We start from the raw sequence: 24,725 nt of genomic DNA on the forward strand, positions 1-24,725 counted from the left end.
GTGGCATTTGAGCAAAGACTTGAATGAGGGGAGGGAGTAAGCCAAGTGGATAAATGCAGAGAAAATGTTGCAGGAAGGACACAACATGGGACCAGAGGGAGGATTACGCCTGCTACGTCCTAGACACACCGGGGCGGGGCGGTTGGGGGGGGAGTGTGGCTAGAATGCAGCGTTTGAGGTGGGTGAGAGAGCAGCGGTAGAGCCTAGAGCATAGCTGACAGCTGAAGTGAGAGGACCAGAAAGGTCAGATGACTTCATGGTTTTTTTGTCTGAGAAAGTGGATGAAGGAAGTCATCAGTGACAGGGGAAAGAAGAAAGAAGGTGGGAGGAGCAGGCTGGGAAGGCAGACCAGGAATTTGGTTTTGGACATGCCCTCTAGACATCCAAATGCAGATGCCGAGTGAGCAGTGAGAGTTGAATTCAGGGGGGAGAGATCTGGGCTGAAGATATAACTTTGAGAAATCTCAGCACATGAATGATATTTAAAGCCATGAGCTTCTAGGGCATAATGAAGGGAGTGATTGTGGCTACAGAGATGAAGTCCACTACTGAACAGGGGGGCTGTGAAGGTTTAGAGGTCACGGACAAGAGCAGCAACTGGTAAAGGAAATAAGGAGCAGCTAGGGAAGTTTGAAGGAAACCAGGAGGGCCTGGTATCCTGGAAGCCAGGACAAGAGCATTTCAAGCTAGGAATTAACCAGCCATGCCAAATGCCACTGAGAAAAGGTCTGAGAAGTGGCCACTGGATGAAGAATGTGGGGGTCACTGGTGACTTTGACAAGGGGGCAGGGGCTGAAACACTGCTAACTGGGACACACGGCAGGCCCTGGATAAACATTTACTGTCAGCTATCCGTGAATGGCTGATTTCAACAGCCTTCCAATTGGTCCTGTCTGGTCTTACCTCCTTCGCTCCAAGGACACCACACCAGGAAGATCCTTCTAAGATGCAGATATAGCCATTCCCACTGTGTCCTCAGTGCAAATCATGCTGGGGTGAATACGTGAAAAGTTGTAAGTATCAAGATGCTCTTTTTGGCACTATTTGTAACACAGGAAAATTGGAACTAACCTGAATATTCAACAACAGGAAATTGGTTACAGCAGATAAGGTAAACAACAAAACACTATGTAGCCATTAAAATATTGCTATACACTATTTAGTAATGAGTGTTCCATATGTGTTACTAAGTGAACAAGCTGGTCACATAACAGCACACACAGAAAGAACCTATTTTTGTGTTAGCACAATAGTCTACAAAGCAGGGGTTGGCAAACATTTTCTGTAAATGGCCAGACAGTAAATATTTTAGGCTTTGTGGGCCATATCTCAGGCACAATTATTCAGTTTGAACGTGCAAGGAGTCATACACAAGATGTCAATGTATGAGTGTGGCTAGGTTCCATAAAGCACTATGCCTACCTGCCCATTCCCTTCACCTTGTGGTTTTTTTCTTTTGTTTTGTTTTCAGTTTCCCAAAATACTTCTCACTCCTTAAAAGGCTAGATGATTTATTTACTTTTTATTTTTTAATTTTTAAAAATTTATTTATTGGCTGCATTGGGTCTTTGTTGCTGCTTGCAGGGTTTCTCTAGTTGCAGAGAGCGGGGGCTACTCTTTGTTGCCGAACGTGGGCTTCTCATTACAACGGCTTCTCTTGTTACAGAGCACGGGCTCTGGGTGCACGTGTTTCAGTAGCTGCAGCACCCAGGCTCAGTGGCTGTGGCTCACGGGCTTAGCTGCTCCGAGGCATGTGCGATCTTCCCAGACCAGGCATTGAATCCACCTCCCCTGCATTAGCAGTCAGATTCTTAACCACTCCGCCACCAGGGAAGTCCCTATTTACTTTAAATATATATATATTTTTTCTTGGCTGCACTGGGTCTTTGCTGAAGCACACAGGATCTTCTACTTGCCGCATGTGGGATCTAGTTCCCTGACCAGCGATCGAACCCTGGCCCCCTGCATTGGAAGCGCAGAGTCTTAACTGCTGGAAAACCAGGGAAGTCCCTTTATTTCTTTTTTTTTTTTTTTTTTTTTTGTGGCACACGGGCTTAGATGCTCCGCGGCATGTGGGATCTTCCTGGAGCTGGGATCGAACCCATGACCTCTGCATTGGCAGGCGGATTCTTAACCACTGCGCCACCTAGGAAGCCCGTCCCTTTATTTCTAAAATATATTTACTGTTTATTATCTATACCCCCCTTTTTTTCTTCCCAACCTCCAAGAACGCAAGCTCCAGGAGGAGGAGATTATCTTACTCACTGAGGTATCCCAGGCTCCTAGAATTGTGCCTGGCATATGGTAGGAGATTACTAAACATTTGCTGAATGTATAAATGAATAATGTTGTATTACTCTTATAATTAGCAACCTAATGCACAAAACAACAAACCTATAAATCTGTCAGAAGTCTCCAATTCTAAGGAATGAAGTCCACAACTTGGCGACGCTTTAAATCCTTCAAGCCCCGCCCATTTATCCAGACCCGCCCCCCCAATCCCCGGCCGAGCACGCGCAGTTCACGCCCCACGACGCAACCTGACGCCACTAGGAGACGCCCAAGCCCGACCGCCCTCAAAGCACAAACACCAGTCCCACGTGACTGGCGTCGCACCTAGTGAGCGTCACGTGACGGACTCAGTTTTCCTCCAATCGTTGTGCACGTTGGGGGGATTCCACCCAGGACCTGGCCTGAGACTTAAAACACCCCATTCCCCAGGCAGCCAAACGGGCCGCCTCCGTCAGCAAGCTGGGCGGCGGTGTCTCTCAAATATCCTCTCCTAAAGCCGCTTCGGGGAGGCCGGGGCCCACAACGTGTTCAATCCCGGAAGTGACCTCTCCCAGAGGGGCCGGAAGTGGCAGTGGAGGGAGGGAAGATGGCGGAGGTGGTGAGTCCGGTGCCCGGGGCGGGGCGGAGGGAGCCAGGGGAGGTGGGTAGAGCCCGAGGCCCCCCAGTAGCCGACCCTGGCGCCGCGCTGTCTCCCCAGGGGGAGATAATCGAGGGCTGCCGCCTTCCCGTGCTGCGGCGGAACCAGGACAACGAAGATGAGTGGCGTGAGTGACGTCGGGGGGCGGGGCTAAGGAACCTGAGGGCGAGGGGCGGGGGGGAGTTAACCGAACCCCGGGGAGGGGGTGGGGCCTCTAGAATCCTGGATCGGGCGGGGCGCAGATACTCAGGAGGGGCGTGGCTTTCAGCCGTTCTAGGTGGACCGGGCAGGGCTTGGAGAGGGGATGGCCCTTGGTGACTATCGGGGGCTTGAGCGTGCGATTCCAAGTGCTGGGGCTTAGGGATCGGGCCTGCTGGTGGAGTTCAGGTCGTAGGAAGGTGGATCCTCATGGCCTGGCCCATCTAAGGCCCTTCTCTGTACTATTCCCACAGCCCTGGCTGAGATTCTGAGCGTGAAGGACATCAGTGGCCGGAAGCTTTTCTACGTTCATTACATTGACTGTGAGTTGTGGGCCGGGATGAGGTGCGGCTGCAGGGTTGGGGGGCAACCTCTGGCACTCTTTCCTGAGCCATCCCCACTGCTGCAGTCAACAAACGCCTGGATGAATGGGTGACACACGAGCGGCTGGACCTAAAGAAGATCCAGTTCCCCAAGAAAGAGGCCAAGACCCCCACCAAGAACGGACTTCCTGGATCACGCCCCGGTTCTCCAGAGAGAGAGGTGGTGAGTAGGTCCCCTGCCTCCGCCTCTTCTGTTCTGCCTCCTACTTTTCAGTCTCTTGGCCTCAGTGGCTCCCGGATGGGCTGGAGGCCATGCCCTCCCACCCTGGCTTCAGCTTGCAAAGGATGGCGGCCAAATCGCAGATGTAGCTTCCAGAATTCAGTGGCTGTTCCTGTGTCCTTGAGAGGGCAGAGGGTGGGGTTTGATCACTCCATGCTGAGGGGGCCCTACTCCCCTTCCCAATCCCGCCACCATCCCCGCCCCAGAGGAAGACCCTGGACCTATCTCTACAGCCGGCCTCCGCCCAGGCCAGCGGGAAGACCTTGCCAATCCCGGTCCAGATCACACTCCGCTTCAACCTGCCCAAGGAGCGGGAGGCCATTCCCGGTGGCGAGCCCGACCAGCCGCTCTCCTCCAGCTCCTGCCTGCAGCCCAACCACCGCTCAACGGTACCCTCAGCAATTCCAGGGACCTTGCTTTCCTCTCAGGTCCCACCTTCTCTACCTTCTGACCCACCTTTCCTGGTTTCTCTCTGCAGAAACGGAAGGTGGAGGTGGTTTCACCAGCAACTCCAGTGCCCAGCGAGACAGCCCCAGCCTCAGTTTTTCCCCAGGTGAGTGCCCTGAACCACCTCTTCTTCCCTTCCCTTCTTCTGCCCTCTGGTGGCCCCTTGTGGGCTCATCTCACAGTCACCCCTTCTGTTCCTGCCATCTCATCTGCAGAATGGATCAGCCCGTAGGGCAGTGGCAGCTCAGCCAGGGCGGAAGCGAAAATCGAATTGCTTGGGCACTGATGAGGTACGTTTGAGGAAGAGGGAAGCTGGATGAGAAGGAGGGGACATAGGCAGGGTGGAGAGTTTACTGACTAGTTTAAAAATGAACAAGGGTTGCTGGGCAGAGATGGTGTTGGTGGGGTTAGGAGTGAGGAAGAGCTGGTTCGCATCAGGCATTGGGTGATCATTTCCACATTCCAAATGAGAATTTTCCAAGTCTTGGTTTCTTTTACTGGAAAGTGGGGATTATAGTATCTCCCCCAGCAGGTTTGCTGTTAGGTCTGAACAAGGAAACCTGTGGAAGGGCTGTGAAAAGTGCCCTGCTTGAGTTGTTTTCTGTAACCTGGTGTCTTCCACTGGCCCTGGGCAGGACTCCCAGGACAGCTCTGATGGAATACCGTCGGCTCCTCGCATGACTGGGAGCCTGGTGTCTGACCGGAGCCACGACGACATCGTCACCCGCATGAAGAACATCGAGTGCATTGAGCTGGGCCGGCACCGCCTCAAGCCATGGTACTTCTCCCCGTACCCACAGGAGCTCACCACGCTGCCTGTCCTCTACCTCTGCGAGTTCTGCCTCAAGTATGGCCGAAGTCTCAAGTGTCTGCAGCGTCACTTGGTATGAGGGGTCCCAGGAGGCCACCCTCCTAGCAACACCCTCCTCCCCGCCCCCGCCCCTAATTCTCTTCTCTTCCTCAGACTAAGTGTGACCTGCGACATCCTCCAGGCAACGAGATTTACCGAAAGGGCACCATCTCCTTCTTTGAGATCGATGGACGTAAGAACAAGGTTAGTGGCTGAGGGGCAGCAGGGAGTCCTTGGCACCAGGAGTCTGGGGGCGTCAAGTGAGCAGCTTCTGCCAGCTCAGGAAAACACTGCCCATTCTGGCTGACAGATCTGTTCCCCCCATTTATGGCATTCCTGCTGGAGGGCAGGTGGTGGAGGTGGTGGGAGATATTGTACAAAGTGACCAGGAATTAGGCAGCATCTCTGCTCTCGGAGAGCTCACAGGGTAAAACAGACATACTAATAGCTGCTTAGATCCTAGTGTGATACGTGTCATGAAACAGAGTGTGGGTTATCAGGACCCAGAAGAGGTGGTCAGCAAAACTTCATCGAGGACGTAACTTTTGAGCCTTGACACAAAGTGTAAGGTGGGTACAGGAATCCCAGGCAGTGAGTTCTGAAGGGCAGGAATGGATGCTGACCCCAGAGATACTGCGGGTTCAGTTCCAGACCACTGCAATCAAGCAAACATTGAAATAAAGCAGTCACCCAAATTTTTTGGTTTCCCAGAGCATGTAAGAGTTACATTTATGCTATGCTGTAGTTACGTGCGCAATAGCATTGTGTCAAAAAAAGCAATTGCAGTGGCAACATTGAGAATCACTGATCACTGTAACAAATATAATAATAATGAAAACATTTGAAATATTTGTTGCAAGAATTACAAGAATGTGACACAGAGAGGAAGTGAGCAAATGCTGTTGGAAAGATGGCGCCGACAGACTCAATGCAGGGTTGCTGCAAACCTTCAGTTTGTAAAAAAAAAAAAAAAAAAAAAAAAGAATTTATCTGTGAAATGCAATACAACGAGGTATGCCTGTGCAGAGACAGTGTGAAAGGCGAAGATCGATCCTTCTGGCTGGAGGGCAGAGAGGATGGGGCAAGGCTCTGTGACAGGGGACAGAGCTCAGGTGGTGGGATTGAGGTCAGTTGGGAAGGGGGGACATTACAGGTTTGGGGCTTCAAACCTGCCTTGGTCTGGCTGTGGGGAGGAAAAAGGGCACAACCTGGAGGGACCTTTAAGAGTGAAATGCCTCCTCTCCTGGGGCCTGGAGGGCAGGGAGGGAGAGGCAGTCACCTTGACTGGCAAGAGCGGTCTGGTTTGGGTGCTGGGGGAACTTGAGAGGAATATGCTTCTTTAACCACCATTAACTGTGTTAAGTGTGGGCTTGGGTATTGAAATGGCCGTGCCCAGCAGTTGCTTCAAAAGCCATGTCTGAAATGCAAGAGTTGGGAGAATAGAAGTAGCAAGGTTAATAGTTTTGCTGGGGCAACCCTTCAAGCTGTTATTTTGTCAAATTCCAGAATTTTTTATCACTGTTGTAAAAGAGCAGATCAGTTCTCAAGAGGTGTGACTGTGGGTGGGAGAGTGTTGTGTTTTTTTTGACAGCCAGAGTCCTACGACTGTCACACAGGCCGAGCTTTTCTCATAAGCCTTGGTCAGTCTTTCTTCGTGGGGGCACATCAGTTTGTTGACTGGTAACTGTGGCAGAGGGCAGTGGAGGCCTCCCAGGCCAGAGTTAGATGGGGGTGTGGGGAGCAGTGGCAGACCTGCTCAGCTCACCGGGGGGCGGGTACCTGAACACCATCACAGAGCTGGAACGTGGGCTCCTGGGGACTAAGGGCTTGTGCACAGGATAGTCTGACTGCTGGACTGGGTCAGGCTCCAGGGAGGAAGGCTCATCACCTATCAGCCTGGGGGACAAAGAAGCTTCAGGCTGACCCTGGCCCAATGGCCATGCTCAAGGTGGGGTACCCAGGGTGGTGACAGACCTTTTCCTTTGCAGAGTTACTCCCAGAACCTGTGTCTTCTGGCTAAGTGTTTCCTCGACCACAAGACATTATACTACGACACAGACCCTTTCCTCTTCTACGTCATGACGGAATATGACTGCAAGGGCTTCCACATTGTGGGCTACTTCTCTAAGGTGAGTGCTCATCCAGGCTGTTCTTCAGTCCTGCCCTGAGCTAGGTCCCTTCCCTCACACTCACCTGCCCCTCTTTTCCAGGAAAAGGAATCCACAGAAGACTACAACGTGGCCTGCATCCTGACCCTGCCTCCCTACCAGCGCCGGGGCTACGGCAAGCTGCTGATTGAGTTCAGTGAGTACCCGTGCTACCAGCTGGGGGCGGGTTCTGGGAGGCCCAGGTCTCATCGGTGCCACACACACACATGCTGCACACAGACATGTCGGGTTGTTGTGTTCTCAGCCCTGGCTGTGCAGTCCAGTCACCAGGGGAACTGAGCAGAAATAAAGATGGGACTCTCCCAAGGCTCTCTCCATCCTGGGGTGACTGCCCTGTTCGTCTGGACTAGGCTTTCAGTCCTTCATAGTTCCTTGGCCAAGGTTCTAAGCACCATTCACCTTTTCCCAAAGCTGACTCATCTGTTCCTGCCCAGGACCATGGGCAGGAGCCCAGTGAGCCACGCTTGCTCAACTCTCTGGTCCTGTGCAGTCATACACGTTCCTGGGCAAGGACCTGTGGTTCACTTCCCCACTTGTCCCCTGAGCTTTACAGACAGTAGATGCCACATCAGACGTGACTCACGGGGACCCGGCCTCTGCCCCTCATCAGACATGAACTCTTCACTGGCCCCCAAGGTCCCCTCCTGCTTCCCAGCCTCTTACGCTCATTCCACTCACTGCACCCTTGGGATAACCAAGCTGTGACCTGCGAGGGAGCCTTAGCTCTGTGGTGAAGACTTGGAGGCTTGACTTGATCACAGTGATGGTCTGTTTGAGACATTTTATTGGTAGAGAGATGCCAAGATGGGGGTCACATCCTCAGGAAGCCCTCTGCCTGGTAGAGCAGGTGGATGCTTCAACTCGGTCTAAGTCTTGGAGCTCGGACCTCAGTGGAAATGGGATGTGTGCAGGGCCACCGAGGAGATGTGCCCAGCAGGAGCAGGCAGGACACCAGAAGCAGCATTCCAGGCAGCTTCAGAGGGTGGGTGGGTGTTTACTGGGAGGGGCTAGGAGTTCCAGCAGCTGAGGTGGCAAGCGTGGCCTCCAGGGGATCTGTCAGGACTCTGCATGCACTCCCAGCAAAGCTGCATAAGAACTCAGGCGTGCCCCTTTCCTCTTCCATGCGTCCTTCCTCCAAAGCACAAGCCTCTCTACTCTCCCCACCGGCTGCTTGGTGGAGGCCACAGGAAGTTGGGCAAGAGGGTCACACTGGCTAGTAAAGACGAATCAGGGGAGGACAGAAAGGGCTACAATCCAGCACAAGGCTTGTTACGACTGAGGGTGAAGAAGGGCTTGTAGAAGTACTGGAGACATCTCAGGGCCCTGGTGGGGAAAGGGAAGACTCTGTACAAGAGATGTGAAACCGTTCAGGGTTTTGTAGGGCCTGAGGGTCTCACCGGAACTGCTTGTCAGTGCTCAGTGGTCAGCATGGTAGAGGAGGCCAGAGCAGTCAGAGTGGGAGGGAAAGAGTCACTGGAGAGGTAGTTACTGCTAAGGAATGGCCTCCCTCTGAAGTGCTTTGGCACCCCTCTCCTTGCTTCCTCCCAGCCGTCCAGTCAGGCCAGCCTGGTCTTAGAGCAGTTGATGCTTCTCAGGTCATGGCTGGGGGACTGATTTGACAGAATCCAAGCATCCTCAGGCCTGGACCAGAGGTGGGGTCTGCCCCACTTCTCTCCTCACATATCCAGGCACAGGGTGTCTGTTACAACAGGAAAATTGGAGGCACTTTCTTTCCTCAAGCCATTTTCTCTGCACTCCCCCCATCCCACCTGTAAGCCCTCACTGGCTCCTGATTGATTGTAGCCACTCCTCTCAGTGCTCTCAGCGCACAGGTGAAGAGTATGCTCGCTTGTCCTTTACGAGGAAATGGAGGCACAGAACAGACAAGCCACATACTCCAGGCCGCAGAGCTACCGCATGGCAGGCCCGCGGTGGGGGCTGCGCTATGTGCCGCTGCAGCTCGCCTTCTTCAACGATGGCCGAGTAACGCCGTAATTGCTTACTCCCCCTCCTGCTCCACTGCTTTAGGCTACGAACTCTCCAAAGTGGAAGGGAAAACAGGGACCCCTGAGAAGCCCCTCTCGGATCTTGGCCTCCTGTCCTACCGAAGCTACTGGTCCCAGACCATTCTGGAGATCTTGATGGGGCTGAAGTCAGAGAGCGGGGAGAGGCCGCAGATCACCATCAAGTGAGCCTGGCCCTGCCTGCCTGGGGGTGCATGGCATGACCTGTTTGTTCCTGGGCTTTCTCACTTCTCGGGCTCCTGGGGGCCTGGGGCAGAGATGGAGGCCCCCAGGGGACCTGATCTTTGCCCTCCCACAGTGAGATCAGTGAAATTACCAGCATCAAGAAGGAGGACGTCATCTCCACTCTACAGTACCTCAACCTCATCAACTACTACAAGGTAGGGAGGCAGGCAGGGGGAGACAGGTGTGTGCAGGGGTGCGGAGTGCAGGCCCTCCGTGGGCTGACCTGCCTGGCCCCGTCTCCTGTCCAGGGCCAGTATATCCTCACACTGTCAGAGGACATCGCGGACGGGCATGAACGGGCTATGCTCAAGCGGCTTCTTCGGATCGACTCCAAGTGTCTGCACTTCACTCCCAAGGACTGGAGCAAGAGGGGAAAGTGGTGACCAGGCACTGACCGTGGCAGTGCCAGCAAAGCCAGCAGAACTGGGGCTGACAGCCCATCCCACCCCCACTGGAGTCTCCAAGAGGCACACCAAGGGAGACAGGGCTGAGGACAGCTCTACAAGGAGAGGACAGGCCTGGGAAAGGCCAGGTGGTGCCTAGCACCAAGGCGAGCTCAGGGCTCAGGTCAACTCCAAGGTCAGCTGGCTGCAGGCCCAGGCCTGCTGTGAACCAGGGACCAGAGGGAGCCAGGCAGCTGTGTAGAGTGAGAGAGGGGGTGGGGGTGCCTTGTACAGAGGACTGGTGACTGTACAAATTTCTTTTGTAAAGTAGGAGCTGGGGGTGGGGTGGGTACTGGCTGCAAAATTCTGGCCTCTCTCGCCCCATTGCCCCCTGGCAATAAATTGTTTCTATAGGTCAGAGCTATGAAAGGTTCTTGTGGGAGAAGGGGCGGTGCTGGCTTACGGGCTCCAAGGTGCTGGCAAACTGACAGGTTCTGTGAAGAGCTCCTTTATTGGGGTGACGGAATCAGGCTCCAAAGTGAAGAAGCGATTTATTGGGGTGAAGGGATCAGTGACTTTCAGTTTCAAGCTCTGGTTCTCAGTCCTCAGGTACCTGTGCGTGAATCTGCAACAGGAATCACCTCTACTATTGGATTTCTTCAGCGTAGTGACTGGGTGGCCCAGATACTCTGGGGAGAGACCCAGCTGCTCAAAATCATAGCCCTTCTAGAAGACCAGAGAGGAGTGGTGGGGAAGCCATGCTGCCCCTATGCAGGCTAATCCTCCAGTGAGACCCAGGCTCCGTCTGCCCCGTTGTTCTCCCCAGCCCAGAATCCCCCAGATTCACTCGGGAGAGATTCTGGACAACTCAGGAAACAACCCTTAAGGGGCGGCGGGGGTGGGGGTGGTTGGATGGGACCTGGGAGGGAGGGGACCCAGCCATCTACTCACCGCTGCAGCGAGGCTGGGCCAGGTTAGGGCCCCACGCACTTTGGCATCCGGACCGGGGACTGTCTCTAGGCCCCACAGGGTGAAGCTGCTAAAGCCGCCTGTGGCTTCAATAAAGCGGTCCTGGAGAAGGGGCCCCAGCTCAGCCTCAGGGCCGCCGCTCCCACCCGCGCTCCCTTGCAGCCCTATCCCTCCGTGCTCACGAAGTCCCGCTCCAGCGCCTCCGGGGGTTCCACCGGTTCCTGCTCCTCTTGCTCGCTGTCATCTTCCTGCTTCCCCAGCGACACCTCTCCCTTCTCTTCTATCATCACGTAACCCACAAAGCCGGGCGGCACCACCACCTCCTCGCCGCGGAGACTGCGGCCCCGGAACGACGCTTCCAGTCCTGGAGGAGGTAGGCGCAGGGCCTCAGCGCGGGTCTGATCCAGGCCTGGCGGACCAAGCCCGGGAGCGGCCCTCCCGCCACCTCCGGTGGACCACGATCCCCGGGAGCCCTCGCGCCGCTCCTCGCGGAGGAGAGCGCGGCCCCGGCGCGGGGGCTGCCGGGAGCCGTAGTCCAGCCGAGCGCGCTCACCGTCGGGACCCTGGCGGATGGCAGGGGTGAAGAAGCGCCCCACGGGGGCCGGCCGGTTAACCGGCACCTCGCAGGGCAGAAGGTGCAGCGAGACGGGGACCGGATCGCGCAGCGTAACAGGGCGCAGGTGGACGCGCCGCTTGTCGAGGGCTTGCTCATCGCCGCTCTGCATTGTTCTTCGCTACCCCCCGCGCTCGCGGGCTGAGGCCAAAGCTGGCGCGGAAAGCGCGCGGAGCCTGTCGGGAGGCCGGGGCAGTCAGCGCAGAGCCTCCTGGGAAGCGTAGTCCTCTGAGGCTCCTCTGCAATCCCGGCGCCCTGTGTTCGCGCCCTAGTCTTGAATTTTTTTCCCAATGGTATATTCTTTTTTTAAAAAATTAATTTAGCTTTTATTTATTGGCTGCGGAGTTGCGGTGAGCGCGGGCTACTCTTCGTTGTGGTGCGCGGTCCTCTCATTTCGGTGGCTTCTCTTGTTGCAAAGCTCGAGCTCTAGGCGTGCGGGCTTCAGTAGTTGCAGCATGTGGGCTCAGTAGTTGTGGTGCACCAGCTTAGTTGCTCCGCGGCATGTGGGGTCTTCCCGGACCAGGGCTCGAAGCGTGTCCCGTGCATTGGCAGGTGGATTCTTAACCACTGCACCACCAGGGAAGTCCCTGCCAATGATATATTTTTATTGTAAAAAATTAAAACAATCCCTAAGAGTTCACTTTTTATGTTAACTGGTAGAGGGGTGTGTGTGTGTGTGTGTGTGTGTGTGTGTGTGTGTGTGTGTGTGTGTTGGTCTAAGGATATCAACCCTTCCTCAGATGTGTTGAAAATATTTCATCCGAGTTTGTCTTCCAAACCTGTATATTGGTCATTTTTATTACAGAGAAGATTCTTATTTTTTGTAGTCAAATATATCAGCCTTTTCTTTTTGTGTCTAGTTTTTGCAGTATTCTTCCCTTTTGGTTTCTTAATTCTTCTCTAATATTTATTTGTCAAGATACCCAACTTAGATTTTGACAAGTAATCTCATAAAACGAACCCATACAAAACTGGCAATTAAGATTAAAGTTGCATTTAATTTATAGATTCGAGAAAGGGAAAAACATCCTCGGACGTCCAGGAGCTGGCCTTGGTGTTCTGTTGAACATGAAAAATTTCACAGAACATGGACATCAGACAAGGTCACTGGGATATGAGGGATCAAAACAAAAACAAGATCATTTTGTAATCATGTGAACACTAACAAAGACACAAATACTGTCCAAAACACAAAAATAATGAAAGTCCTTCTATCTTAGATAATATAAGTGACCGTTGCTACTTTACCAACTGTAGCTTTAGCCTCCATCTAGTTAACATATCCCCTCATAGAAATACTCCTACTTCCTGACAGCATCCAATCCAGAGAAAAGTCCTACTTCCTTAAACCCTCCCTCAAGTCCCTTAAATCCTAGAAATCCTTCCTAATGCTTTCTTACTGAGATACCCCACAGTGCAAAACTAATAACTGCAGGTGTGTTTTTTGTGGTCTTTTCCTGGAGGGTATGGACAGATTAGAATTTTGCTTTCATTTTCTACCAAGAATAAGATACATAACACCGTTTATTTATGTCTCCTTTTATGTCTTACCCGCACAGTTATGGGGTTTTCTTCTTTTACACATATTTTAAAGTTTATTCCTAGATAGCTTATATTGTTTCTGTTATAATCAAGATCTTTTTTTTTTTTCGATTTTACTTTCTGATTATTATTTATCTATAGCAGAGTTTGACAAACCTCACATTTGGTCCCTAACACAAATACTCACCTTTGTCATTGTAGCATAAAAACAGCCATAGGCAATATGTAAATGAATAAGCATGGCTATGTTCCAATAAAACTTTATTTGCAAAAACACAGTGGGCTGGATTTGGCCTGTGTAGGTTTCAGGAAAGCCACTGAATTTTTTTAAATTAATTAATTAATTAATTTGATTGGCTGTGTTGGGTCTTTTTTGCTGTGCGTGGGCTTTCTTTTAGTTGTGGTGAGTGGGGGCTATTCTTCATTGTGGTGCACAGGCTCCTCATTGCCGTGGCTTCTCTTGTTGCAGAGCACAGGCTCTAGGTGCATGGGCTTCAGTAGTTGCAGCACATGGGCTCAATAGTTGTGGCTCACGGGCTCTAGAGCGCAGGCTCAACAGTTGTGGTGCACGGGCTTAGTTGCTCTGCGGCATGTGGGATCTTCCTGGAGCAGGGATCGAACCTGTGTCCCTTGCATTGGCAGGTGGATTCTTAACGACTGCACCACCTAGGAAGACCAGGCCATTGATGTTTACATATTAATGTTTTAAACAGATATCTATTGAATTTTTGCGTTATGCCTGATAGTTTTTATTTCCTGGGTCTCCCAGAATTAGTCATCTCGCTTTCAAACAATGATGATTTTACCTCCTCATGACACCACATAATTTGTTTTCTTCTCTAGCACATTCAGAACAATCTCAAATATTACTGGTATCAGCAGACATCCTTTTATTTTTCCTGAAACTTTCATGGGAATGCTTATGCTATTTCACCAATACTCACAAAGCTGCGTTTCAATTTGTTTATATATATCTTGTTAAAGCTGTACTGCTAAGGGTTTCTTAACTTGGGAGTAGATATTCGATTTATTTTTATGTTTTTGCTTCTATAAGTTTCCCATAGTCTGGATTTTAGTGATTGCATTCTCATAGTGTTGTGTTCATCTGCCCTGTATTTCCTGTAAATTAGTAATTAGATCTAGAAGTTTCATCAGATTTTTAGTGGGGGGTGGGAGGAAGACTGCTTCAAGGGAGGTGGTGTGTTTTTCCATCAGGCGGGACATAATACCTCACGTTTCCTTTTTTTGTGTGAAGTTAGCAGCCCTGGATGGTCATTGCCCAGACCCTTCAATTCACTAGAGATTACAAAACTGATATTCTAAGTCCACCATTTCTTCTTCATTTACTAGAATACTTCTAAAAAGAAAATGTCCCCTCATCAACTATTTGGTTGCCCATTGGTACAATGAGTATAAGAAAGGCAAAATAATTGCTTGATACTTTCCTTGTATTTCTCAGTTTTTGAAATAACTTGTTTCCCTGGCAGGCTCCAATGGTTACCTTTAAAGGAAAGCTATCATTATTAAATAATGGGTTTTTAAAAATTACTTTTGTTTGTTATTCTTATTGATCCTGAAATTGTCCCAACTTTTTCTAGTGGGAACTTCTTCAAGTGAGCTCCTGAGGCTTTTGATGCGACCCTGGTGGTCCTTTATAGGTTTCTTTGTTTTCCAGAACCACGAGATATTCCTGGGTCATCTTGAACAGTTCCTGCCTCAGACTTGGAATTATCTGAGGATCCTTTCTCCAAGGATCCTTGGTTCCTTTTACTAAGAAGTGATATTTACGAATTCATTTTGACACTAGATGTGCTCATGACTGCTAGATTGTTTCTAGATGTTTTCAGTGGACAAAGCTAGTAAATATATATATTTCTCTTTCAAAAAGAGAATACGTCATGAGTTTATCCTATGACATCTAGGACTACAGGGTTTTTCCTAACCTCCTTGCTCTTCCCTTTGTATCTTTTTCTCCTACCTTGAAACATCCCAGTTCTCAGCAACTTGGTTCCACACTACATGCACAACAGTCTCAAAATAAAAATAGCAACACTACAACTAACAGTGTGACTACCAAACAGTTTAAAACATTATTTTTGTGGTTCTTTTTGTCCCTAATGTATATTCCACTAGGATATACGATCAATTTACTGGTTTTAAGTTCTATGGTTATGCTACCAGTTGGATTCAAAGTTAAGGTCATTTGTTTCATTTCCCTTTTGGCTTTTCAAGGTAGCTTTTAAAAGATTTACTTTCACTTTATGTGAGTATTTACGTTTCCAAAGTCAAACTACAAAGTAAGATATATTTAAAGAAACCCAGGATCTATCCCTGGTCCCTCCAAACTGTTCTCTCCTGCCCTATGTGACCTTTTAAATATTTTATCTTTCCATTGTTTACTCTTTTAAAAGTATTAGCATACATGTATTATATTGAATTGAATTTCCTAATATTTTGTGGAGGATTTCTGCACCTATGTTCATGAGTGATACTGATCTGTAGTTTTCCTTTCTTGTGATGTCTTTATCCGGTATTGGTATTAGGGTAATGCTGCTCTCATTGAATGAGTTAGGAAGTGTTCCCTCTGTTTCTGTTTTCTGGAAGAGATTGTAAAGAATTGTTATTGTTCTTTCTGAAATGTTTTTTCACAAGAAGAATTCACCAGGGAACCGTCTCGGTCTGTTGCTTTCTTTTTTAGGAGGTGTTCATTATTTTTTGTTGTTGTTCATTTTAAGAGATTTTTTTTTTCAGCTTTACTGAGATATAATTGACAAATAAAATTGTAAGATATTTAAAGTGTACATCATGGTGATTTGATATATGTGTATATTGTGAAAGGATTCCTCCCATCTAGTTTAACACATAAGTCATCTCACATATTTATTATTATTATTATATGTTAACAGGGACTTCCCTGGTGGTGCAGTGATTAAGAATCCGCCTGCCAATGCAGGGGACATGGGTTCAATCCCTGGTCGGGGAAGATCCCACATGTGCGGAGCAACTAAGCCTATGCGCCACAACTACTGAGCCTGCGCTCTAGAGCCCATGAGCTACAACTACTGAAGCCCATGCTCCCTAAGAGAAGCCACTGCAATGAGAAGCCCATACACCTCAATGAAGAGTAGGCCCCGCTTTCCGCAACTAGAGAAAGCCCATATGCAGCAACGAAGACCCAATGCAGCCAAAAGTAAAAATTAATTAATTAAAAAAATTATTGTTAACAATATATATTAACTATTATAACTTATTTATTCACTTTCTCTAGATATAGTTTTATTCAGGTTACCTGTTTTCCCCTGTATGATTTTGTTACTTTGTATCATTCAAGGAATTGGTCCATTTTATTTAAGTTATCAGATTGTGGGCATAGAATTGTTCCTAATATTTATTATCCTTTTAATGCCCATGGACTCAGTAGTGATGACCCCGCTTTTATTTCTGGTATTAGTAATTTGTGTCCTCTCTTTTTTTCTCAGTTAGCCTGGCTAGAGGCTTATCATTTTACTGATCTTTTCATAGAACCAGCTTTTGATTTCATTGATTTTCTCTGTTGAATTCTTCCTTTCAGTTTCATTGATTTCTGCTCAAATTTTCGTTCTTTACCTTCCTCTACTTGCTTTAAGCTTATATTACTCTTCTGTCTCTGGTATCCTAAAGCAAAAGTTTAGATTCTTGATTTTTAGATCTTTCTTCTTTTCTAATATATGCATTTAATGCCACAAACCCCACTCTAAGTATTGTTTTCACCGAATCACACAGAAGTTGTATTTTCATTTTCATTTTAGTTCAGGATATTTTAAAATTTCTCATGAGGCGTCATTGACCCATGTGTTATATAGAAATATGTTGGTTAATCTCCAAATATTTGGGGATTTTCCAGCTACCATTCTGTCATTGATTTCTAGTTTAATTCCACTGTGGTCCAAGAGGAAACTTCTATTCTTTTATTTTATTTTTATTTATTTTTTTTGATTTTTAAAAAAATTTTATTTATTTATTTATTATTTTTTTGGGGGGTACACCAAGTTCAATCTATTCTTTTAAATTCATTAAGGTATGTTTTATGGCCCAAAATGTGGTCTGTCACAGTGGATGCTCCGTGTGCACTTGAGAAGAACACGTATTCTGCTCTTGTTGGATACAATATTCTACAGTCTGTAATCTATAAATATGCTATAATCTATAGAATCTGCTCTTGTTGGATACAATATTTTATAATCTATAAATAGTCTATAATCTATAAGTATTCTATAATCTATAGAAGTAGTCTGTAATTCAATCCAGTTGATTTGACGGTGCTGCTCAGTTCCACTACATCCTTACTGATTTTCTGCCTGCTTCATCTGTCAGTTACTGATAAAAGGGTGTTGGAGTCTTCCCCCAAGAGTGCATTTGTCTATTTCTCCTTGCAGTTCTATCATGTTTTTGCCGCATGTATTTTGACACTCTGTTGTTAGGTGCATATAAGTTAAGGATTGTTATGTCTTCTTGGAAAATCGACCCCTTTATCATTATTTAATGCTCCTCTTTATCCCTGATAATTTTCCTTTTCTGAAGGCTGCTGTGTCTGAAATTAATATAGCCTTGATACTTGAAGGACAGTTTTTTTTTTTTAATACAAAACCCTTGGTTCACACTTTTAAAATATAATGTTTAAAAATGCTGCTCCATTGTTGTGCTGCTTTGTACCTCAGTTTTTAAAGGTCTGATGCCATTTTAATTCTTTTTCCTTTGTAAGTTATTCAATCTTTCTGCCTGGAGGTCTTGAAACATTTTTGAAAAAAAAAAAATCTTTGAAATCTAATTGTTTTGTGAGGATACATTTCAGAGTTGACCATTCTGGGTTAATTTCTCTAGGTTCCCAGTGGGCCCTTCGAATTTTTTTTTTCCTGCAAAGTTTTCTTATAGTATTAAATATCAGATCTGCTTCATTGTTTAGTTTTTCTCCAGGGACTCCAGTAATACAAATGTGATTCCTTCTTTGACTATCTTCCGTTTTTGTTACTTTCTTCTGATCCCTTCTGTGTCTTTGTCTCATTTTCATTCTCTTGTTTTCTTTCTTCAGTGCCACTTAAATTGTATTTTTACTTGAGTCTGTTCTCCCTCAGGCATCTTATAATGTAATCTTTATTTCTAGTTAATTTTGTCTATTTCTCCCATTTCTTTCCTGAGTTCAATCAACTCTCTTTTCATTTCTTCCTGAGTTTTTAAATTTCTCAGGTAGCTTTGCATATCTTCAAATGCTTGTTTTGAGTATATTCAGCTCTGTTTAGAGTGTTGTATTACAGCTTTCTTCTGCTTCATTGTTTTTTCAGGAAAGTGTGTGAATTTGCTTTCATTGATATGATGAAATTAATTTTCTGATATTTTGCAATAACAATGCATAAACCTCTTCATTTTTTTCTTGTTCTGTTCTTGGTATTGGGTGTTTTAGAAGATCCCTAGTTTAATGCGCCCTCTTCTGACAACACTGAAAAGTCCAGATACTTCAAAGGATTTGTTTTGAGTGGGGGAGGAGTGTGCCTCTGATTTTGTTCTCTTTTGTCTTGTAGAACCGTGGAATTTCTCCATTTGCTTCCCCTTTTATGCCCAGATGCCAAAGGGCACTTCTCCTTTCCTTTGCACCATTTTGCTCCCCAGACTCTATGTGTTTCAAAGGCCACCGCTTCAAATCCCACAGACACCTTAAAGTCCCTTCCCTGTAGTCTAAGCTCTAACCTACTCCAGACACTCCTTAACATTTGCAGACTTAGTTTCTGTTTCCTGGAACTGAACACTTACTCGTTTGGCAATGGCTTGCTCAGATCACACGACAAATTACTGCAGCTGCTCCAGCTTGGGACAGACCTCCCAACCTGATCTGCAACAGCCCCACTTGTCCTGGGCCCTTCTTTCCTTTTCTTGCCCACCCCAAACAGGAAGGGAAGATGGGTGCCCAAGAAGCAGGGGCACAGAAGAGGCCTTTTCTCCAGAGCAGTGACACCCAAGCCTCAGCCTCTGGTCATTCTCCACCCAGCCGTCCTGACTGCTGTTCCTGCAGCCTCTGGGGGGCGCTTCAGGGCAGAAATGGGTGGGGACTGTGGCCCTGTGGCCAATGCAGATCTCCTCTCTGATGACGTGGTAATGGAAACCTACTCCAGGATGACAAAATATGATTACCTACCAGCTGGGTGACTGTAGGAAAATCACTCAACCCCTCTGGCCTACAGATTTCCTCATCTGTGGGGCCCTGCTGAGCTGTTGTTGCAAGGATGAAATGAGACAACATATGTGGAAAACAGCTTGGTGCCTGGTAGCACAGCTGGCTTCAATGCATCTAAACCCTAACTATCTTGCATATTTGGAAAAAGAACTAGGGGGACTAGATCTCCTTACCTGGGATGAGTCTTAGGTCCACAGATTGGGTTTCCTAGGGACTGGGGTAAGGAAAAGTCAGCTTAGTTTCAGCCCAGATCATGGGGCCCCCTCTTTCAGCCCCCAAACCATACTAGCAGGCCCTTCCCAGAGGTGGTTCCAGTCAACACAGCTAGAGAAGGGGCTACTGGGCTGCTGCAACCTCCTCTCACTGTTTCTGCCCATCGGTCCATCATCCTATCGAGCCTGAGCTCCCTGTGCAGGGACCCTGCAAACCTCTGGAGCTGAAAAGCACTGGCTCACAGGTCAGGAGGCCCAATTCCAGCTTCACCCTCATTCCTTAATTGCTGGGCGGTTTTGGGTAAGGCTTTTCCCCCTCTGGGAAGCAAAGATGTGAATGTTTTTTCTCCTGCCTCCTGGGCAGGGATTCTAGAGAATCCTAGCATATCTGGGCAGGAAGGAACTTTGATGCCCTGCAGTCTGGGGGTTCCTAGCTTGGAAGCTTTCCTGGAGCCTCTGACCCCCATCCCAGGGTGCCTGCCCCCAACCAGTGCCCGAAAGGAAACAAACCAGTGAGGGTTGTTAGCAAATACAGGGGAGTTTTTTTGTTTGTTTGCTTAAAAACAAAGGAGCTAAAACAAAACAAAACAAAACAAAAAACAAAAAAAGGAGCTACAGGGCTGAATCCTGGCTCTCAGCAGCCCTTCTTGGGCAAGAGCCTCCTGCAAAGGCCACAGTCCCGCTCCCACCTGGCCCAGGCCCGGGGCTCAGCCAGCCGCTGACAGCCCCCGCAGGTAGTCCCCCGCCAGGGGCAGCACGGCCCAGTCATCAGTCCGCAGGACCACAGGCACTCCGTCCGCCTGGGCTGCCTCCAGCCTCAGCAGCAACCGCGAGTCTGGGGGCAGACGGATGGCTATAAGGTAGCTGGTGGGGGGTTGCGCCACCACCACAAAAGGCTCCAGGTGGCAGGACACCAAGGCCTCCAGCCCATGTGGCCCGAGGGGGCACCACAAGCGACTCTCAGTGCCCTTTGGCAGGCAGGAGTCCCAGAGCTTCTCAAAGAAGCCCAGCTTGGCCCCCTCGGGGGGCTGGGGGAAGGGCAGAAAGAGGTCAGCGAAGTTCACAAGCAGGGGTGGCAGGTGAGCATGGCACGTGAGGCCGCTGGGTGTGGTGTACAGGGCGCGCACAGCCAGCCTTGCGGGAGCCGGGCGTCGGGGCCGCAGAGGCAGGAGCAGAGGGTGGGTGGGGCGGCCGGGGCACAGGCAGGGCACATGGACAGCCCCCAAGGGTGCGTAGAGCTGTCCTTCCACACGGAAGCGCAGTTCCAGAGAATACACTGGCTCCAGCACCTCCACCTGGAGCTGCAGCACTGGCTCCGGGCCCTCAGCTCTGCGGGGACCCACACTCAGGCGAATCGGGGCTGGGGCCTCCTGCACCATCAGTGCTGCAGCGAAGCCCTGATTCTCGGCCACCAGTGAGGAGGCCAGTGCAGGTGCAGCAAGGGAGGGGCCCAGGGCCACACCCAGCTTGGGCCCCGCCAAGTGGGCCAGGAGGATGTAATAGAGGCACGCGTGGTCCCGCCCATCAGGGTCCTCCAGCTGCCTGGCCAGCACCTGCAGCAAGTCTGCCAGGCCTCCCCCAACACCTGCCCGCAGCAGGGCCCGGCAGACCTGCAGCAGTGCCTGCTGGAGGCCCCAGTCTGTGCAGTGGGCAGCCGCAGCCTGCAGGAAGCTGAGAGTGGCACTCTGGGCATCCCTGTCCACCACCCTTGCCAGCATCTGCAGATGCCAACGAAGGGCCTCATCCCTGCCTGGCCTGGACACCACCTCCTGCCGCAAGACCACCTTCAAGGGTTCCCCCAGCTCAGGGCCCACCTGATCCAAGAGATCTATGAAATGGGGAGCAAGTGCAGGCCGGGCTCGGTACAGCTGGGCCAGTCCGTGGGTCAAGGGGATCAGCACCATAGGTTGCCCGGCCAGGCAGTGAGCAACCAGGTATGAAGCCTGGAAGCAGAGAGTGGCCAAGGCCTGGGGGCCACCATCCAGGGCTGCCCTCTGCCGCAGGCCAGCCAGTAGCTCTTCCAGGTAGTGCTGGGGGCTCTGATCCTGGCCCTTCTCCTCCTTCTCTTCGTCTTCCACACAGAGCAGACACAGCAGATGCAGGCGGGCCAGGAGGGCCATTGGCTCATGCAGGAGACTGGGCAGAAGACCACGGCATCGCTGAGACCCAAGCAGCAGCGGGGCAGCCTCCTCGCCTGCGGGGCCCAGCGGCCAGTTCTCAGGGAAGTTCAAGAGGCAGTGCAGGTAGAAGAGATGGGCGGGCAGGGGCAGGGCTGGGTGCTGGGCAGCCAAGGTGAGCCGGCGAAGCAGCAAGGCCTCATCCTGGGCCGTGAACAGCGCCTCACCGAAGGCTGCCTTCAGAGCCAGAATGGCATGCACCAGCGTCAGCTGTGCTGTGCCCAGCAGCCGTACCAGCTGTGGCTTGAAGAGCACTGGTGGCTGTCCCTGGAGACCCCGCAGAGCCCAGCCCAGCAGCCACAGAAGCTGGGCCTGGGCCGCAGGAGTGAGCAGGTAGGAGGTGTCCAGGAGCTGAGCCACGGCAGCCCGCAGCTCCCGGGCCTCCTCAGGACTGAGCTCCAGCACTGCAAGGCCACACTCCCCCTCCTCAGCTGCTGGCCAACTGGGGACCTGGGGCTGAAGGTGGGCCTCACCCTCCTCAGCTAGGGTCCAGTTCCAGGGACCACCCTCAGTGGGAGAGTCCCCAGCCATGAGCAGGCCCTGCAGGCCGGCCCTGGCTCTGGCCCTGGCTTGTATCACCAAGGCGTTTCTCAGGGCAAGTGCCAGAAGCAGGCTGAGTGGCTGGACAGGGCCCTCGTGCCCCAGCAGGCCCCGCAGCAGCCCCAGGCAGCCCCCCAGCAGCCCAGGCTTGCAGCTCTCCAGCTCGCGCAGGCACTCCCACGCTGTGGCCTGCAGGGGGCGCTGTTCCGAGGCTGGGCCAAAGCTGCGCCCCAGATCGCGGCCGGAAGCCAAGCCCAGCAGCAAGGGCAGGAGACGGCGCGAGGCTCCCGAGGTGGGGCCCAGCGCACCTCCTGCCGCCAAGGCTGTGGTGGCCGCCAGCAGCAGGGGCCGCCGCAGAGCCGAGGGCCGCGGGGGCAGAAGGACCAGGGTATCCAACAGGGAGGTCGCGGCTGCTTCGGCCGCAGGGGCGTCCGGCCACAGCTGGGCTGGGTACTCCAAGCTCAGAGCCAGCAAGGAAACCTGGGGATGAAGGGGATTGGAGTGGGACTCATGAAGTTAAGGTTCAGAGCACAGTGGGCCGAGGTGACCACCTGGGCCAGGACACGGGGCATGTGCAGGGCCTACCTTAGTCTGCTCGCTCAGCTTCTCATTCCTCAGGTCGCTCAGCAGGTCACGACCGAGATCCTCACCCTCGGGACCTGCCATGAAGGCGGACGGGCTGGCCCGGAAGGTGCTCAGGCGCTGGGCCCAGGTTTCCCGGCTCAGGGGCCCCATGGTCAGGCACGCAGGTCCCTGCGGAGAGGAGCGAGGGAGGATCAGACCTGCGGCCTGGAGACGCGCGGGGCCCCACGGCCGCCAGAGGGCGCGCAAGGCCCCGCGCCAACCCCGAAGGGGGCCACGGTCACCCCAGGGCCGCCTAGGCGATCCCCGCCGCCCCCGGCGCAGATCCCGGCGGGGATCCCGCACCCGGGTCCCGGGATGGAACCCAGAGGTTCCGGGGGTGACGTTGGGGCGGGGCCGCCAGGGTCCCCGCGGGGCAGGAGCCAGGGGCGGGGGCGCCGGGCGGGCCGCTGGCGCGGGGGTGCGTGCCGAGAGTTCATTAGGCCGCCTGCCCGCAGCCGGCACCGAAACCACAGCACCGCCCCGGCCCCCGGCGCCCGCGGTAACGGGTCGGCCGCTCTCACCCAGCCTGACTCAGCGGCCGCCGGCGCTCCGGCCGGCCGGCTCCTTCCGGGCTGGCGGCGCGGGGCGGGGCGGGGCGGGGCGCGCGGCGCGTGGGCGGCCGAGACCGGGCGGGTCCCGGGCGGGGGCGGGGCCGTAACGGGGCCGCCACCTCCCCTGCGCTCCCGGCTGGCAGGTGCCGACTCGCCGGTTTCGCTGGGGCTGAGTAACTGTCCCGCTGTGCGCAGGCCCCCCCCTTCCCCGAAACCGCCGCAGGCGTAGGCAGAGGCGGTGGCGTTGGGTGGGCCCGGGCTCCCGGATGCTGGGGTCCCCTCTGCGCGCGGGCTGCAACCTCAGGGCGCCCGGGTGGACCGCGGCCCGGGCCCCGCCCTTGCCCGCGCCCGCCGGGCTGCCGAGGATGGCAACCAGCGCGCCCCGCGCCGGCGCCCGGGCGCAGCTCAGCCTGTGCCCGCCGCCCGCCTCCCCTGGAGGTGACGTGGAGTGCGAGTCGTTGGGGCTCCCAGGGTGGCCGCTGGGGGGTGTCCAAGGTGCGGTCCCCGGGCTCCCGCAGGAACTGCGAGCCGCGGGCCCGGCTAAACCGGTCGGGCGGGCGCCGCAGGGCTTGGCTTGGCTTCCCCCGAAGCCGGGCCCCGGCCCCCAACACGCTCGGCTTGGGAGCGCTGAGCCGGCGCCGGGGTCGAGGCAGGCGGAAGCTGTTGACCTTTGCCGGAGGCCGTGCCGACGGTCAGCTAGGGTCGCGGCAGCCGGGCAAGGGTTAAAGCTGGCGGTGCCAAGTCACAGGCTGCTATGAAGCTGGAAAACAACGGGATGCGGACGTGCGGGCTGGCAGGGCCGGGCCGGTCACGGGGCTCACAGCACGCTTAGCACGGACCGGGAAACTGAGGCCTTGCCACCGCAAGAGATCTGGGGTCAAGCAGTGCCCGAGCCCAATACTCTTGAATTCCAGAGGGCTGGACCAGGACTGTTTGGGGGCATTCAGGGGGCTGGGCCTGGGGCTTACCTAGCAGCCTCTCCTGGGTCTGGGGTCCAGGCTGCAGACGCCCCACGGACCTTCGATTTCCAGGGCACAGAACCGCGGGCGTCCAGACCCCACACCCACAGGCCGCCAGTCTGAGTAATGCCTCTAATTAGCCCGCTTTGAAGATGAAACGGGCCTGAGCCCCCATGCTAGCTGCTGCCAACTAGTATCTCTCCTTTCCCCAGGGTTGGCGAGCCCCTCCCTACCCCATCCTGCCGCCCTCCAGATGGGAGGTGGTAGGGAGCGGTGGAGTAGAGAGAGCTGGTGAAGAGGCTCTCTGGGTGCCCAGGGTGCCAGGGGGATGGAGACAGGGATCCACCCCAAGGGACAAGTCCAGCTGGAAAACCCAGTCCCAGCTCCTCTGGGCCCTGGCTCCACAGTTGACTCACAGGCGGCAGCCCCAAACTACTTCCCTCTAGGTGCCTCAGTTTCCCCACCTATAAAATGGGAGTGATGACTCCTGCCAGAGAAGCTGTGGG

General features: G+C 52.3%; 3 protein-coding genes across 11 annotated transcripts; 1 reads left to right on the plus strand and 2 right to left on the minus strand.

The window, feature by feature from the left end:
• The first annotated feature begins 2,733 nt into the window (after positions 1–2,733).
• Positions 2,734–9,864, plus strand: KAT5 (lysine acetyltransferase 5). Of its 4 annotated transcripts, XM_057726822.1 has the most exons (14): positions 2,734–2,890; positions 2,990–3,056; positions 3,382–3,450; positions 3,537–3,673; positions 3,964–4,119; positions 4,209–4,283; positions 4,393–4,467; positions 4,813–5,061; positions 5,142–5,231; positions 7,016–7,156; positions 7,238–7,331; positions 9,224–9,383; positions 9,518–9,599; positions 9,693–9,864. In XM_057726822.1, the coding sequence occupies exons 1-14, from the start codon at positions 2,879–2,881 to the stop codon at positions 9,825–9,827; spliced, it is 1,542 nt and encodes a 513-aa protein (XP_057582805.1). In that variant the 5' UTR covers positions 2,734–2,878; the 3' UTR covers positions 9,828–9,864. The 4 variants fall into 4 exon arrangements, with proteins under 4 accessions (XP_057582805.1, XP_057582807.1, XP_057582804.1 ...); XM_057726824.1 differs by lacking the exon at positions 3,964–4,119 and having other exon boundaries at positions 2,738–2,890; XM_057726821.1 differs by having other exon boundaries at positions 2,879–3,056.
• RNASEH2C (ribonuclease H2 subunit C) lies at positions 7,972–11,723 on the minus strand. Of its 3 annotated transcripts, XR_009052614.1 has the most exons (5): positions 11,350–11,723; positions 10,979–11,160; positions 10,779–10,898; positions 10,291–10,516; positions 7,972–8,518 (listed from the first exon to the last, which is right to left on the minus strand). XR_009052614.1 is itself a non-coding variant. In XM_057726825.1 (4 exons), exons 1-4 carry the CDS (start codon positions 11,519–11,521, stop codon positions 10,487–10,489), a joined length of 504 nt encoding a protein of 167 aa, XP_057582808.1. In that variant the 5' UTR covers positions 11,522–11,723; the 3' UTR covers positions 9,921–10,486. The 3 variants fall into 3 exon arrangements, 2 of the variants coding, with proteins under 2 accessions (XP_057582808.1, XP_057582809.1); XM_057726825.1 differs by lacking the exon at positions 7,972–8,518 and having other exon boundaries at positions 9,921–10,516; XM_057726826.1 differs by lacking the exon at positions 7,972–8,518 and having other exon boundaries at positions 9,921–10,452; positions 11,350–11,675.
• A 614-nt stretch (positions 11,724–12,337) lies between these two features.
• AP5B1 (adaptor related protein complex 5 subunit beta 1) lies at positions 12,338–24,504 on the minus strand. Of its 4 annotated transcripts, none has more exons than XR_009052613.1 (4): positions 22,671–23,220; positions 20,058–22,565; positions 19,330–19,370; positions 12,338–12,516 (listed from the first exon to the last, which is right to left on the minus strand). XR_009052613.1 is itself a non-coding variant. In XM_057726820.1 (3 exons), the coding sequence occupies exons 2-3, from the start codon at positions 22,818–22,820 to the stop codon at positions 20,076–20,078; spliced, it is 2,640 nt and encodes an 879-aa protein (XP_057582803.1). In that variant the 5' UTR covers positions 22,821–22,838; positions 24,229–24,504; the 3' UTR covers positions 19,377–20,075. The 4 variants fall into 4 exon arrangements, 2 of the variants coding, with proteins under 2 accessions (XP_057582803.1, XP_057582802.1); XR_009052612.1 differs by having other exon boundaries at positions 12,338–13,617; XM_057726820.1 differs by lacking the exons at positions 12,338–12,516; positions 19,330–19,370 and adding an exon at positions 24,229–24,504 and having other exon boundaries at positions 19,377–22,565; positions 22,671–22,838.
• Positions 24,505–24,725: the final 221 nt, after the last annotated feature.

The sequence above is a fragment of the Hippopotamus amphibius genome, chromosome 3 (assembly GCF_030028045.1).
Source record: "Hippopotamus amphibius kiboko isolate mHipAmp2 chromosome 3, mHipAmp2.hap2, whole genome shotgun sequence".
Classification (NCBI taxonomy): domain Eukaryota; kingdom Metazoa; phylum Chordata; class Mammalia; order Artiodactyla; family Hippopotamidae; genus Hippopotamus; species Hippopotamus amphibius.